Source organism: Anolis carolinensis, chromosome 2 (genome assembly GCF_035594765.1).
Source record: "Anolis carolinensis isolate JA03-04 chromosome 2, rAnoCar3.1.pri, whole genome shotgun sequence".
In the NCBI taxonomy this organism is placed as follows: domain Eukaryota; kingdom Metazoa; phylum Chordata; class Lepidosauria; order Squamata; family Dactyloidae; genus Anolis; species Anolis carolinensis.
The window spans coordinates 241,407,170-241,422,958 of NC_085842.1; the positions used below are offsets into that span (position 1 = coordinate 241,407,170).

At 41.2% G+C, this 15,789-nt stretch overlaps 1 protein-coding gene across 1 annotated transcript in view; it reads right to left on the reverse strand.

Moving 5' to 3' along the window:
- The window catches only part of LOC134295905 (uncharacterized), a 55,268-nt gene that overhangs the window by 23,173 nt on the left and 16,306 nt on the right, over nucleotides 1–15,789 (reverse strand). The window contains exons 3-4 of the mRNA XM_062969405.1: nucleotides 9,384–9,501; nucleotides 6,563–6,715 (exon numbers count right to left, since the gene is read on the reverse strand). Coding sequence (XP_062825475.1) covers nucleotides 6,672–6,715; nucleotides 9,384–9,501 — 162 coding nt within the window. The 3' untranslated portion in view covers nucleotides 6,563–6,671. The remainder of the gene's footprint in view (nucleotides 1–6,562; nucleotides 6,716–9,383; nucleotides 9,502–15,789) is intronic.

The following is a 15,789-nucleotide window of genomic DNA, read 5'->3' on the forward strand; positions in this document are numbered from 1 at the left end:
TCCTTCTGCATTCTTTGCAATGGCTATCTCTGAACATATGGTAACAATGAAAGTGTGGTCAACAGACAATGTAATTTATTGGGCCAGAAAAAAGAAAATATAATAAATAGTCCTCCATAGTTATTGACAGTTTTAAAGAGATTTAAAAGTACAAATAGTTGCTTCATGGAATCATAACTTTTTGTAATATCCACCCCATTACTGGAACATTTATATATGAAGCAATATATTTGTGGGGTAATATTATGGCCTCAATCCAGAGAACGTTAGTCATGTTTAAGTCCTGTTGAAACTACTAGAAAATGTTAGCTGTGACTAAATGAATTCCCTTTGATATTGTCGAATTTAAAAGTGGTTTTGTTGTAATTTTTTGTAATTTCCAAGCTAAGGTGACCCTAAGGCAAACCTATCACAAAGTTTTCTTGGAAATATTAGTTCAGAAGAAGTTTGAAATTTCTTCATCTAAATTTGAACTTATTAAAGGTAAAGGTAAAGGTTTCCCCTGACGTTAAGTCCAGTCATGTCTGACTCTGGGGGTTGGTGCTCATCTCCATTTCTAAGCCAAAGAGCCAGCGTTGTCCGTAGACAAGGTCATGTGGCCGGCATGACTGCATTGAGCGCCGTTACCTTCCTGCCGGAGTGGTGCCTATTGATCTACTCACATTTGCATGTTTTCGAACTGCTAGGTTGGCAGAAGTTGCAGGTAACAGCCGGCGCTTACTCCGCGCCTGGGATTTGAACCTGGAACCTTTCAGTCTGCAGGTTCAGCAGCTCAGTGCTTTAACACACTTCACCATAAAATGCTGCAAGTCATTTCTGGTGTGAGAGAATCAGCCATCTACAAAGACATTGCTCATGGGACACCCGGATGTGTTACGATCCTGCGGGGAGGCTTCTCTTATGTCCCTTGTGCTTTGCTACTCTGCTGCTGAATACGCATGCACAGTGTGGAACACATCTCTCCACATTAAAACAGTGCATGTGGCTCTTAATGAAACATGCCACATTATCACAAGATGTCTACGCCCCACACCACTGGAGAAATTATACTGTTTAGCTGGTATTGAACCACCTGGCATCCGTCGGGAAGTAGCAGCCAATAATGAAAAGATCAAGGCAGTAACATCTCTGGCCCATCCTCTGTTTAGCACACCAAGGCCTTAATCAAGAAATAGTTTTTTAAGATCAACAGAGATACTCGGAGGAACATCTCAGTAAGTGAGAGTCCAAAAGTGGCAAGTTAAAACCCAGAATCTCAATCCATGGCTGATACCAGATGAGAGACTTTCTCCTGGACACACAGAAGACTAGGTGACTTGGAAGGCGCTGAACAGATTGTGCTCTGGCACCATGAGATGCAGAGCAAACCTTAAATGGGGCCACAAAGTAGAGTCCACGACATGCGAGTACAGAGAATAGCAAACCATAGACCACCTACTACAATGTAGTCTGAGCCCTGCTAAATGTACAATGGAGGGCCTTCTTACAGTGGCACCAGAGGCACTCCAAGTGGCCAGCTTCTGGTCAAAGGAAATTTAGTATAATGCTAAGTTTTAAACTTTGTTTAAACCCGAAATAGGGAAACAAGTTGTCCAGGAACACCTGGCCTCTCTAAACGAATTCAAGTCGCCAGGGCCAGATCAGCTACATCCAAGAGTATTGAAGGAACTAGCGGAAGTTATTTCAGAACCACTGGCAATCATCTTCGAGAGTTCTTGGAGAACGGGAGAAGTCCCAGCAGATTGGAGGAGGGCGAATGTGGTCTCTATCTTCAAGAAGGGAAAAAAGAACAACCCAAACAATTACCGTCCGGTCAGCCTCACGTCGATACCAGGCAAGATTCTGGAAAAGATCATTAAGGAAGTGGTCTGCGAACACTTAGAAACAAATGCGGTCATTGCTAATAGTCAACACGGATTTACCAAAAACAAGTCATGCCAGACTAATCTGATCTCTTTTTTCGATAGAGTTACGAGTTGGGTCGACACAGGTAATGCTGTGGATGTAGCGTACCTGGATTTCAGTAAGGCCTTCGACAAAGTCCCCCACGACCTTCTGGCAAACAAACTAGTAAAATGTGGGCTAGACAAAACTACGGTTAGATGGATCTATAATTGGCTAAGCGAACGAACCCAAAGGGTGCTCACCAATACGTTGTCTTCATCATGGAAAGAAGTGACAAGTGGAGTGCTGCAGGGCTCCGTCCTGGGCCCGGTTCTGTTCAACATCTTTATTAACGACTTAGACGAAGGGTTAGAAGGCACGATCATCAAGTTTGCAGACGACACCAAACTGGGAGGGATAGCCAACACTCCAGAAGACAGGAGCAGAATTCAAAACGATCTTGACAGACTAGAGAGATGGGCCGAAACTAACAAAATGAAGTTCAACAGGGACAAATGCAAGATACTTCGTCAGAAAAAATGGAAATCAAAGATACAGAATGGGGGACGCCTGGCTTGACAGCAGTGTGTGCGAAAAAGACCTTGGAGTCCTCGTGGACAACAAGTTAAACATGAGCCAACAATGTGATGCGGCAGCTAAAAAAGCCAAAGGGATTCTGGCCTGCATCAATAGGGGAATAGCGTCTAGATCCAGGGAAGTCATGCTCCCCCTCTATTCTGCCTTGGTCAGACCACACCTGGAATACTGTGTCCAATTTTGGGCACCGCAGTTGAAGGGAGATGTTGACAAGCTGGAAAGCGTCCAGAGGAGGGCGACTAAAATGATTAAGGGTCTGGAGAACAAGCCCTATGAGGAGCGGCTTAAAGAGCTGGGCATGTTTAGCCTGCAGAAGAGAAGGCTGAGAGGAGACATGATAGCCATGTATAAATATGTGAAGGGAAGTCATAGGGAGGAGGGAGCAAGCTTGTTTTCTGCTGCCCTGCAGACTAGGACACAGAACAATGGCTTCAAACTACAGGAAAGGAGATTCCACCTGAACATCAAGAAGAACTTCCTCACTGTGATAGCTGTTCGACAGTGGAACTCTCTGCCCCGGACTGTGGTGGAGGCTCCTTCTTTGGAGGCTTTTAAGCAGAGGCTGGATGGCCATCTGTCAGGGGTGCTTTGAATGCGATTTCCTGCTTCTTGGCAGGGGGTTGGACTGGATGGCCCATGAGGTCTCTTCCAACTCTACTATTCTATGATTCTAAGATTATAAAAGTACCTTCAATTTGCTTCAGTTATACTTAAAAGTAAGACCCACTGAATGTAATGGGGTTTACTTTCATGTGCATGTAGTTGCCATAAGACTGAAGCCTATTATGAGTACTTCCAGAAATACTGCAGTATATTAATGTTACTTATCTTTCCCATGGCACTATGTAAACATGATAAATTAAAAAGTAGTGGAGTAGAAGAGTAGTGAAGAGAAAAAGCCCAGGGCTGTGGATGAAGCATCAAGCTGGTATATGTAATTCTACCAAATCAAAAGGTCTGGCTCATATTCATTGGTGTCTGAGTTTAATTAAAAAAAAAAGACCTCTCATATTGCTTTGGGCAGGAGGTGTTTTGGCAAACTTTGGCCCTCCAGGTGTTTTGGACTTCAGCTTCCACAATTCCTAACAGCCTAACAGCCTCAGGTTCTTTCCTTTTTCCTCTCAGCTGCTTAAACATACTGTAGTAATTCAAAACTCTTTGAAAGACATTTAAAAAACATAATGGAGAAGATCTAAGACAAAACACAGAACATCACTATTAAATACTCTTTTATCATTTTCACATGCTTATTCATAAATCTAATCTGACCTGTTTCTGCATTAATCTGCATTTTTTTAAAATTGCACAAAGATGCCTACACATTTTATGCATTAGTCTAAAAACACAAAATTCCACATTTTGCATTTATGCTTGTTTTTCATTGCAAAATATGCATTTTACAGCATAATTCTCTACACTCAGGTTTTGCAGGAGTCCACATGATGCATGGCTGGATTCAAAGTACAAGTGTTGCATTTAGATGTTAACCTGTGTTTCCAGAACATGAGATTTACTTCAGAACTTCCTGGAAGCACTGGTGATCCTGCAGTTTTGGAGATATGGACAGCTGGATTGGGCTGGATTTAACCCAATCCACGGTCCAAAACACTAATGAACTCACTGCTATGTTGCTGCCAACAAGCAGGTCCCTCCAGAGGCCTGTTGGTGTCATCACATTTCTGATAATGTCATTCCTGGCATTGAACCATGTACTCAGAAGTCATTGTTATCATCAAGTCCCTCCCAAAGGCTTGTTGGTGATGTCACATTTCTGGTGATGTCATTTTTGGCACTGAACCATGTGACCAGTGGTCATTATAGCCTCAATGCACCCTTGGTCTGGACAGCCATGTGGATAGCCACAAGCTCCAAGGATACTTTGGGACAGATCTAAAGACTTTTACACTGGATTTATCCTGTACGTGTAGACACAACCTTAGTCTCAGGGCCCTTCCACACAGAATATAACCCAGAATATCAAGGCAGAAATCCCACAATGTCTGCTTTGATCAGGGTTATCTGTGTCCACACTGCCATATATTCCAGTTCAAAGCGGATAATGTGGGGTTTTATTCAGCTGTGTGGAAGGGGCCTCAGTACCCCAATTGTCTCAACTAGGATAATATCTCATGGAACTGTTTCAGAGATAGGGACAATTAATGGCCTGTAAAGCATTATGCAGCTTACCAGTGCATGATGCATACTTACTAGGCTTGCTCAAATAATTCGATTTCCCCGTTACCCGTTATTAATTCGTTATTTTCGTTTGTTTTGAAGCAATATACGACCTTGATTGTCCACACGTCTGGATATTGCGGTTTCGAATCGCGAGAGGCCGTTTTTCGTTATGTCGCCTTTTTTTCGTTAGGAAAAAACAGCTTTTGCAAATCACCCAAACTCCCACCATTCAGGCCCTTTCCTTTTGCCCCTCAGCAAAAGGGGCGTCACGGGCTCAGCCAATGGGAGGGGGCGAGGGGGAAGGAGGCCGAGGAGAAGGAGGAAGACGGAGGGGGGAAATGGCCGCCGCCGCCGCCTCGCCTCAGCTTAGGCCTGGTGTCTCTCTGTGAGGCGGGAAGGCGGCGGATGGAGCCGGGAATGGAGAGACCGAGAGAGACAGAGAGGGGCCCGGCGGTGAGGTTTTGACGTCTGTGCGAAGCTAGGCAAGTGGGGTTTATATATCTGTGGAAGGTCCAGGGTGGGAGAAAGAACTCTTGTCTGTGGGAGGCAAGTGTGAATGTTGCAATTGGTCACCTTGATTAGCATTGAATAGCCTTGCAGCTTCAAAGCCTGGCTGCTTCCTACCTGGGGGAATCCTTTGTTGGGAGGTATTAGCTGGCCCTGATTGTTTCCTGTCTGGAATTCCCATTTTCTGGGTGTTGTTCTTTTACTGTCCTGATTTTAGCTTTTCTGTAGCTAAAAATGCATTTAAAATTGATTCTATAGGGAGGATAAATGATTGGATTTCAACTCCTACAGCTTGGCTTTCTCTGCCAATAATGGTACCCATCTTGGATATTGTAAGGTATTTTATTATTATTATTATTATTATTATTATTATTAGACCTTGCTCCCAGGAAGGTGCCTTCGCTGTGGCTCCCAACTTATCTATCTATCTACCTTTCCACATATTCTCCACATTGTGTGTATGTGTATGTATATTATATATACATGAGCCCCGATGGCGAAGTGTGTTAAAGCACTGAGCTGCTGAACTTGCAGACCGAAAGGTCCCAGGTTCAAATCCCGGGAGCAGAGTGAGTGCCCGCTGTTAGCTCCAGCTTCTGCCAACCTAGCAGCTTGAAAACATGCCAATGTGAGTAGATCAATAGGTACCGCTCTGGCGGGAAGGTAATGGCACTCCATGTAGTCATGCCGGCCACATGACCTTGGAGGTGTCTATGGACAACACTGGCTCTTGGGCTTAGAAATGGAGATGAGCACCAACCCCCAGAGTCAGACATGACTGAACTTAACGTCAAGGGATACCTTTACCTTTACCTATACACACACACACACAAACACACACACACATATGCAGGGACTATATATATATATATATATATACACAGTATATATCACACACACACCAATTTAACAACGTTTCAGCCACAAAAACAAAGTTTCTGAAGTAGAACAATGACTTTCACAGTAAAGACAACCCAATTTAACAGGAAATAAGACTTTCAAACCAGGAACAGATTTCTGCAATTATTAAAAAATGATTTATTATAAAAGCTATGAAAATTCGCCAAAAATCAGAGGATAAGGGAAACGTTCCAAATTTTGGTGAGCTATCAGTGTTAAATGTGTTCTACCACTGTACCAAGTTTGAAGAAGATCACTAAAAAAATGAGGGTGGGAGAGTCCTGTAAAGTCCTCTCCCTCTGTGCTATTTTTGGGAATTGCGCATGCGCGTCCGCCATTAACGAATTAATTTAGAAAATAACGAATTTTCGTTAATTTCGAAATTTTTGGGGGACAAAATTCGGACATACCTTCAAAAACGAAACGCTGCCCCCCTCTACTTTTGCAACGAGTTTAGAATCAAATTTTTCGTGGATCGATCAAGCCTAATACTTACCTGGAGCTTGCCATCTACACTTGCTCTTTTCATGTGCTGTTGGCAAATGAACAATTATAATGCCAGTGTCACTCCAAGTATGCATGATTCTTTTGTTGATCAGCTGACGTTATAAAGGCATTGACTCCTGAAGGTGATGGTCGTCAAACTGATCTGTAGATAAAAACAGAGCCAAATATGCTTTGTCCACATTTACAAACTCAAGACATTTTAAATGTGAGTTTCTAAGCCACAAAGTCAGCCACTTAGAGTCCTTTCATATCATAAAGCATAATTGATGGAGTTTATTTCCTAGGACCCTAATTTAGTTGTCAAAAGTTGTTTGCCCCGTGTCAGCATATTACAACAACTACCCATTTCCTTTTTGGAAATGCGTATCTGAGTTGGGGAGAACAATTAATTCCTCCCACATGCTGCTATTCCTACTTTTCTGGAGTCATTAAAATTTAAAAGAGTCTGCTGATAAGTCTGAATTTTGTTTCCTGGTTTCTTTCAACTGACATAGAATTATAAAAGATTGCTTTAGCTTTTAAATTAAAATGGTAAGAATAGTAGATGCTTTTAGTTACTAATGCTTTTTCCCATCATTTGTGAACAGAAACCTTCTAATCTTCTGAATAGTGTGGAAAATGTGAAAACCTGCTTAGTATTTGCAACTTATTGTGGAAAAACCCTGTCATAGTACCATTTCTTAGTGTACAACAGCCTCCAAGAAATAATTGCTTAACTATTGTTAAAATGAACCTGTTGCATATACATTCATGTATAAGTCAGCCTCATGTGTAGGTTAAGAACATGTTGTGGGGCCAAAATGATGGATTTTGATATGACCTGTGGATAAATTGAGGATCATTCTCTGGAGAGGGGAAAGTACTACCTGGCCTTGCTACAGTATCATCACTACTATTTTCCTAGCGAAGGATTCAAACAAGTCTTCCACCTCTCTTCTCAGAAAAGGGGGTGATTTCTTCAAAATAAAATTATTCTATCAATATAGGAACCATTCCTTTCTCTGAGGACAGTGCCAAAATGCAATTATTTAGTCCATTCCAGGAGAACCTAAAAGAAGCACTCCCTCTACTCTCTTGATGCTCCTTTGAGGGGAAGGACCACAAACTCACCACTGCTGCCATTTCCTGCCAAGCATTTGAAAAGGTCAGAAGTGGTGCCACTGCGGAGAGAGAGAAGTTAATGCTTCTTTTAAGGTTCCTCTTGCCTTCCACCACTCTACTCAGAGAAGGAGATGGTTCCTTTTTTGGTAAGTGATCTCTGGGTAAGTTGAGCTAGTTTTGGAGTTATCACTTTTTACTAAAACTTCTACCTGGGTATATGTAGTACATTAAATACTATAAGTGAAAGAAAGTACTTGAAATGTGAACATTTCAGTCTTAATTCTGGGTCTTTCCTATCTTACCACCATCACAGAAATGTTGCTTGGTGGCTGCTCCACAGTTCAGTTGACCTTCTCTCCTGTCCTCCTGCCAGTCAGCAAAGATCTTTAAATTCAAGCAGGCCTTTGGCTTACAATTTATGGTTTAATTATAGAATCACAGATATGGAAGAGACCACAAGGGACATCCAGTCTGACCTCCTGCCATGTAGGAACACACAGTCAAAGCACATTCAATTTTTGCTTACAAACCTCCAGAGAGGAGGCTTGACCATTCTTCCTAGGGCAGCATATTCCACTACCAAACAGCTCTTACCATCAGGAAGTTATTTCAAATGTTTAGGTTGAATTCCCCCCCCCCCCCGCCCCACAATTTGAATCTATTGCTCTGTGTCCAAGGACCTCATCACATTGAAAAATGTCCCTGTCATAGGACACTTCATCCTCTTTTCAAGCATGGAGAGGCACAGAGCTAAACTACGATATTGAACTACTTGCAGTTGTCATGCATAGCCCTCCGTGGTTAAAAAGAGGCAGAAGTGTCCTGAAAGGAGGGAACTCCAGCAATTGTATTCAGGGGCCTCATCACACTTAGAAATTTCCCAGTCGTAGGACATTTCAGCTTCTTTTCAAGCATAAAGAGGCACAGAGCTTACCACATTAATAATAATAATAATAATAATAATAATAATAATAATAATAATACTTTATTTATAGACCGCTGTTTCTCCCAGGAATGACTCCTGACATTAAACTACTTCCGGGGTTGAAAAGAGGCAGAAATGTCCTGAACATGGGGACTCTGAACATGGGCCAGCAATCGTGTTCAGAACTCTTACCTTCTATCACACTTTACTCCCATGATTCCAGCTGAAAAGCAGGTGGGATGGGAACTATCAAAGTTTCCCGTCCTGTTTCATTGCCCACCTCTATCAGTCTCATCATATGGGGTTTGGGGCAGGGCAATTTTATCCCGCTAAAAGGTTTTAAACTGGTGCATTGTATTCTTTATCACAAAGGGTTTGGAGCAGGGCAATTTTATCTCATGGAAAGAAGAGGTTTTAAAGTGGTGTCAGTCTCCTTTAATATAAGGAGCTTTGGGCGGGGCAAGGAGTCTCTTTTCATTTGGCTATTGTAGTTTTCCCTGATTAAAAAAATAATATAGACTGTGCGATTAATGTAAGAGGAATGTATTTCCAGCTCTTGGGTTTCTACTTGTGAGTGTGATGGGGAGGCAGCACTCAAAATGGGACGGCTCACGATCTAGAGGGGCGATTCTCTACGCTAAAAGGACGGTCAGCTGTGCTTTCCCATCTCAATGTGATAAGGTTGTGAGTCTCCAGGGCAGCAGACAACTGAATGTGACATTCTTTCAAATATTTTAAAATAGCTATGTCCCCGCTCAGCCTTCTTTTCTCCAGCTAAACTTACCCAGCTCTCTCAGCCGTTCCTTATAGGGCTTGGCATCCAAACCTTTGATCATTTTGATCACCCTCCTCTGGTCATGTTCCAGCTTGTCAATATCCTTCTTGAATTGCAGTGCCTGGAACTGGACGTAGTATTCCACGTGAGGTATGTTCAAATCAGAATAGAGTGGGACTATGATTTCCTTCAATCTCGACACTATACTCCTGTTGATACAGCTTAGAATTGCATTGGCCTTTTTAGTTGCAGCATCACACTGTTGGCTCGTGTTCAGCTTGTTGTCCACTAAGACTCCTAGATCCCTTTCACATGGACTGTTTTCAAGCCAGGTGTCACCCATCCTATATCTGTGCATTTCATTTTTACTGTCAAAGTGGAGTACTGTACTTTCCTCCGTGTACCAGCAAAAATTTTAATGGGCTTGTGTTTAAATTGTTTTAACTTTCTTTTATTAACCAAGCTATTGTTTAATTGTTTTTTAAATGTGAACAGATTTTTTAAGCTGTGCCATTTTTTATTGTTTGTAACGTTGCCACATTGTGTCCTGTAAGAAGAGGAAAGTGGGATATGAATGAATGAATAGCTGAGTTATTTATGACTAGCTCTTTGTGGGGTTTTTTTTTTTTTGCAATGCATCAATAAATTTCAGGAACAATTATTGACATTTATACATTGGTAAAATATAGTGATACAAATGAAGATGAGAGTTTATCACTTACTAATGTTGTTTCTTTTGAAATTAAGCAATACTGTTAAGAAATCTTTCTGTCTTGTTATGGATGTTTGCAAATCAAAGGTGGTAAATGATAGAAATGAAGATGAAATGCCTCATCATTTAGTGAGGGCATATGATTATTCCTCAGTTGCAATCCAGACATTTTCTGAAATATAAATCAATGTAAATGTTCAGTAGTACCAGAAAGTGGCAATACTAACTGAACTGAGTTAACTTTAGCTGAGTTTTGGAGCACGCCATATACCTACACATTCATGATAATACATTGCTAATTTCTGCTATATGGAGAACATCGTGTACTATGAATATATAATTTCCATTATACAAGAACACTTGCAAAATATATCAACATATTTAAGGCACTGAATCCCATCCCCAGAATGACAGCTGACAATGCTTTCATTTATGAAATTCTCAGCATTTGATATTAAACTAACATCAAAGGCTGTAGGAATAATTCCAAATTTCCAATCCACATGTATCTGCATCATACCAGTTTAACTAGTTGCATATCACTTTAACTGTTATGGCTACATTTTGCAGAAATTTGGGATTTGTAGTTTGATGCAGTACTTAAAATTCTCAGGAGAAGTACATTCAATCTGTCTAGCAGAGGTTTACAACCACAAATGACATATCTCAGGATATTCCCTGGGAGGCAGCCATAACAGTTAAAGCTGTGGTTGAAGTGACAAAGTGGTTTGAACCCACAGTAACTGTGTAGTGCAGATATACCCTTGGTCTCCTTCCAATGACTGTTCATTTCAGGTCTCCACATAAATTCTTAACAGAAATGCATTCTCTTTCCACATCCAAGTTCTGAATAGGAAACAATCTCATGAGATCACTATTGCCACATCTAGTTGGCTACTCAGGGCATCATGATGCTGGGCTGAACAAAGATACTTGCAGGAACACCTCAGCAAGTGAGAATCCAAAAGTGGCAGGCTAAAACCCGGAACCTCAAGCCATGGCTGAGACCAAATGAGAGACTCCCTCCTGGGCACCCAGAAGACTTGCTGACTTGGAAGGCACTGAACAGACTGTGCTCTGCCACCATGAGATGCAAAGTCAACCTTAAGAAATGGGGCCACAAAGTGGAGTCCACGACATGTAAGTGCGAAGAAGAGCAAACCACAGACCACCTATTACAATGCATTCTGCCTTGCTACGTGCACAATGGAGGACCTTCTTATAGGAAGACCAGAGGCACCCCAAGTAGCCAGCTTCTGGTCAAAGGAAATTTAGTACAATGCCAAGTTTTTAACTTTGTTTATGTTTCTAAATAATTACAACTGTACCCTCGGTTCGCTTCTGACACAATAAATAAATACTGGCACAAGATTTTATGTGGATTATAATGTCCCTCTGAGCCAGTATAATTGAGCAGAAGTTGGAGAGAACATTTCCTAAGGACTGTTAATGACCTCTCTTAAACAAGCATTCTCAGCCGCAGGAAGCACTTCAGAAAGATGAAAAATGAGTGAGGTCACCAGTCATAAAATGATGGAAGATGGAGGTGGAGTTTGGCACACACAATTTACTGTTATCAATATATTTATAAATATGCAGGTTATTTGAAAACAAGAAAGGATTTGCCACAGTATTTTCCTTGAAGCCTTTCCCCATTTCCACCTGAGGTATAAAAACATGGGCTCCTTTTTTAAAAAACAAAATTCGTTGATCCAGTGACCAGGATGAGAAGTCTTATTATTCTTCCTCGCCCATTACAAGTACAGTAGAGTCTCTCTTATCCAACGTAAACGGGCCGGCAGAATATTGGATAAGCGAATATGTTGGATAATAAGGAGAGATTAAGGAAAGGCCTATTAAACATCAAATTAGGTAATGATTTTACAAATTAAGCACCAAAACATCATGTTATACAACGAATTTGACAGAAAAAGTAGTTCAATACGCAGTAATGCTATGTAGTAATTACTGTATTTATGAGTTTAGCACCAAAATACCACGATGTATTGAAAACATTGACTACAAAAATGCGTTGGATAATCCAGAACATTGGATAAGCGAGTGTTGGATAAGTGAGACTCTACTGTATTCTATTCATCTGCTGTTATAACCTCTCCTCTTCTCCTTTCATACTTGTATCCTTTCTCTGCTCATAATCTTATTTTTTTCATATCTCATTGATTCTCATTCACTTGCCCCTCCTATAACAGCTTTGCTACTTTACTATGCCATGTATGAGATCCAGAGGCATCTTTTGGGACTTCCTGGCCTGCTAGAAGGCATTTTGAGTCATTTTAAGATCAAAAATAGTTTTCAAACTTCCTTCTAAATTCAGTTTTGACCCTTGGGGGTCTTTTTGCTTAGGCAGCAGAAGATCTGTGTTCTCTTCATGTCCACTTTTTTGTGTGTCTCCCAGGGCCCTTCCACACAGCCATATAATCCAGAATATCAAGGCAGAAAATCCCATAGTATTTGCTTTGAATTGAGTTATCTGAGTCCACACTGGCATATATTCCAATTCAAAGCAGAAAATGTGGGATTTTATTCAGCTGTGTGGAAGGGGCCCCAGGCACCCTAACCTTTCATGCAGGTACAGGTGCCTTTGTCAAATGCCAGCTTATTCTTCTAGTACAAGTGGCTGTACTAGAAGTCAGAATTAGCAATTGTTTCTTGTGGTTCATTTACCCTGTAGAATGAATGCAATCAGACACCACTTTAATTGTCGTGGCTCAACACTACAGAATCCTGAGAGTGTACTTTGGTGAGGCACCAGTACTCTTTAGCAGAGAAGGCTAAAGACTTCGTAAAACTACAGCTCCCATGATTTCATAGCATTGAGCTATTGCATTTCAAGTGGTGTCAAACATCATCCCTATATTAAGAGGAAACATACCTCTAATTGTTCCAATATGGTAGGGACAATCCCAATTACTTCTCTGTCATCCTATTTTCCAGCTGCCTTTAAAAAGTCCCAGTTTCACGCTCTTCCTCCCACTTTCCTCTTTCATGTTCAGCTTACCTTAAGTGCTGCAAACTGAGTTTAAAATACTAAAGTAGTTTGCACTCCATTAAGCCAAAAGAGAAGGGGAGGGAGACAGAGTCTTTCTCTTCCCAGTAAGCCAGGCAAAAGGAAACTGCTGCAAGTTCTCCTAGGGCCCTTCAGACAGGCCCTATATCCCAGGATCTGCTCCCAGGTTTTCTGTTTTAAAGTGAATTATATGAGTCTGCACTGCCAGATAATCTGGGATAAACAGAAAATCTGGGATCAGATCCTGGGATATAGTGCCTGTCTGAAATAACCCCTAGCTTGTGTGTCCTCCCATATTAATATTTATTTTTTTTTTGCCTTCGTGACCACAGTCTGATCTTGCTTGAACATACGTAGTCCCAAAATGCTGGAGGATGTAAAGATGGAGTAGCAGGGGAGAGTGGGAAAGAAGGAGACTGAGGGCCCTTCCACACAGTCATATAACCCAGAATATCAAGGCGCAAAATCCCACAATATATGCTTTGAACTGGGTTATTTGAGTCCACACTGACATATATTCCAGTTCAAAGCAGAAAATGTGGGATTTTATTCAGCTGTGTGGAAGGGACCTGATATGTATGGAGTCAATATTGTACTTCTCTGTTTTCCTCTCTGAGCATTGCTCTCCTTTGTGCCCTTACTGAATCCATATACCTCCTCCTTTTTCCCCTTCTTCTCTCACAGCCAGTCGCTTTCTAGCCAGTCACTCTCTTTCTACCCTTCCTCCTTCCCTCTTTTGTCTTCCCTCCTGCCAGCTACAGCCTCTTTCTCTCACTCACGCTTGCATTCATCCCACTCCAGATAAAAGGACTGCTGCTTCTGGAATTCATCCAACCAAAATACTGCATTAAGGGACTTGGGAAATTAGACATAAAATCAGCATCAGCTTATCACTAATTACTGTGCATGTGGAACAAATAAGGGAGTTAGTAACCTATATTTTACTTAGTTTGCTTTATTTCACAATTCTTTAAATTGGTTAAATCATGTTGGTTAAATCACATCAGTTTTCCTTCCAATAGTTTGAAGGGAGGAAGGAAGCAGAATGCTGACAATGCTACGTGTTTACAAGATGATTTATATATTTATTTTCAACACAGAGTAACGACATCATTCAGTGATGTGTTTTCCATCCTCTGGGGACATGCTGTTCCATGTGTTCATGCTTCCATGGGGTTCTGGGCCAACTGCTACAAAAGGCAGTGCCTTCTCTGCCGTGGGGCCAGAATCCATCTCAGGTCTTTGCCAGGTACAAAATCAATTTTTCTTAACCATGACTGTGAGTATTATTATCTTTTGGAAGGCAATCGGTATATTTATTTTTATTTATCATATCAGAAGTGAAACTGAGGGTACAGTTGTAATGTATTTAGAAACACAAAGTTAAAAATTTGGCATCTAAATGTTCTTTGACTTGGAATGGCTCTGGTGTCGCTGCGAGAAGGTCCTCCATTGTGCATGTGGCAGGGTTCAGGCATTCGGTATGATATGGTATAATATTTCTTCAGGTGTTTTCTGTTTTTTAACTAAACTCAAATTGGTTTCCTTGATTTGTGACTGAGTTAGATAGAAGAAATAAGAAAGGTAACAAATTATAACCAGTAAAGTTGTTTCAGAAATTCTGCAGGCTCCTTAAGATGAAAAGTATATTGATTATGTAATGTACAAACTGTATGCTGAGCATAAACACCATTGCCATTATTGCGTGAGGGTTGGGTGAGCATTTGCAGCTGTTTAACAGCAAAATAATTGTGGTGCTTATCAGACAATGTTGTTGCATACTAGTGACACATTTGAGGTTTCTGTTACTTGACCATACCTTTTAATTCATAGGAGAAACCCATGATTCGGTGCCAAACACTCTGTCATTTCAGCATTGTGCAATAAATAACTAGTACTGCCATCAAATTATTTAGTGAATCCAGGATGACAGATGGTGGTGTGGGGATATTGTGGCATAAAATTTCTGTTCCCAAACTGTACCTATTTTTTTCGTGTCAGGAGCAATTTGAGAAACTGCAAGTTGCTTCTGGTGTGAGAGAATTGGCCGTCTGCAAGGACGTTGCCCAGGGGATGCCCGGATGTTTGATGTTTTATCATCCTTGAGGGAAGTTTCTCTCATGTCCCCACATGGGAAGCTGGAGCTGACCGAGGGAGCTCATCTGTGCTCTCCCCAGATTCAAACCAACAACCTTCAGGTCAGCAACCCAACCTTCAGATCAGCAGTCCTCCTGGCACAAGAATTTAACCCACTGTAGCCATTAAACATCTGGATGGAGAGGACCTCTGGCTGCATTGCCATTAGTTGGCTCCTTTGTTTTGTTTGGCTGCAATTTAATTTTGGCTGTGCGATTTTCTGATCTAATTAATAGAGTGCTATTACAGGGACTATGTGAAAGGAAGAAGTGGGTTCCCATTTTCAAAGAGAACAGCACTTCAGCACTAATAAACACCAATAGATCATGGTGCAATCATGTTTATCTGAAAACTTCAGTCTCCAAGGAAGAGCTAACAGTGCTACCGGTATGTATTTTAGGTTTTTCTTTCTTCCAACCCTGAAAACAGGGCTATATCAGAGAGCGGTGAATGGAAATTCATAGTTTGTGTGTGCATACTTGCACATACATGTGTTATGTTTCATTATGATTTCTTGATCTTTAAGTCAGTTCTGGGGT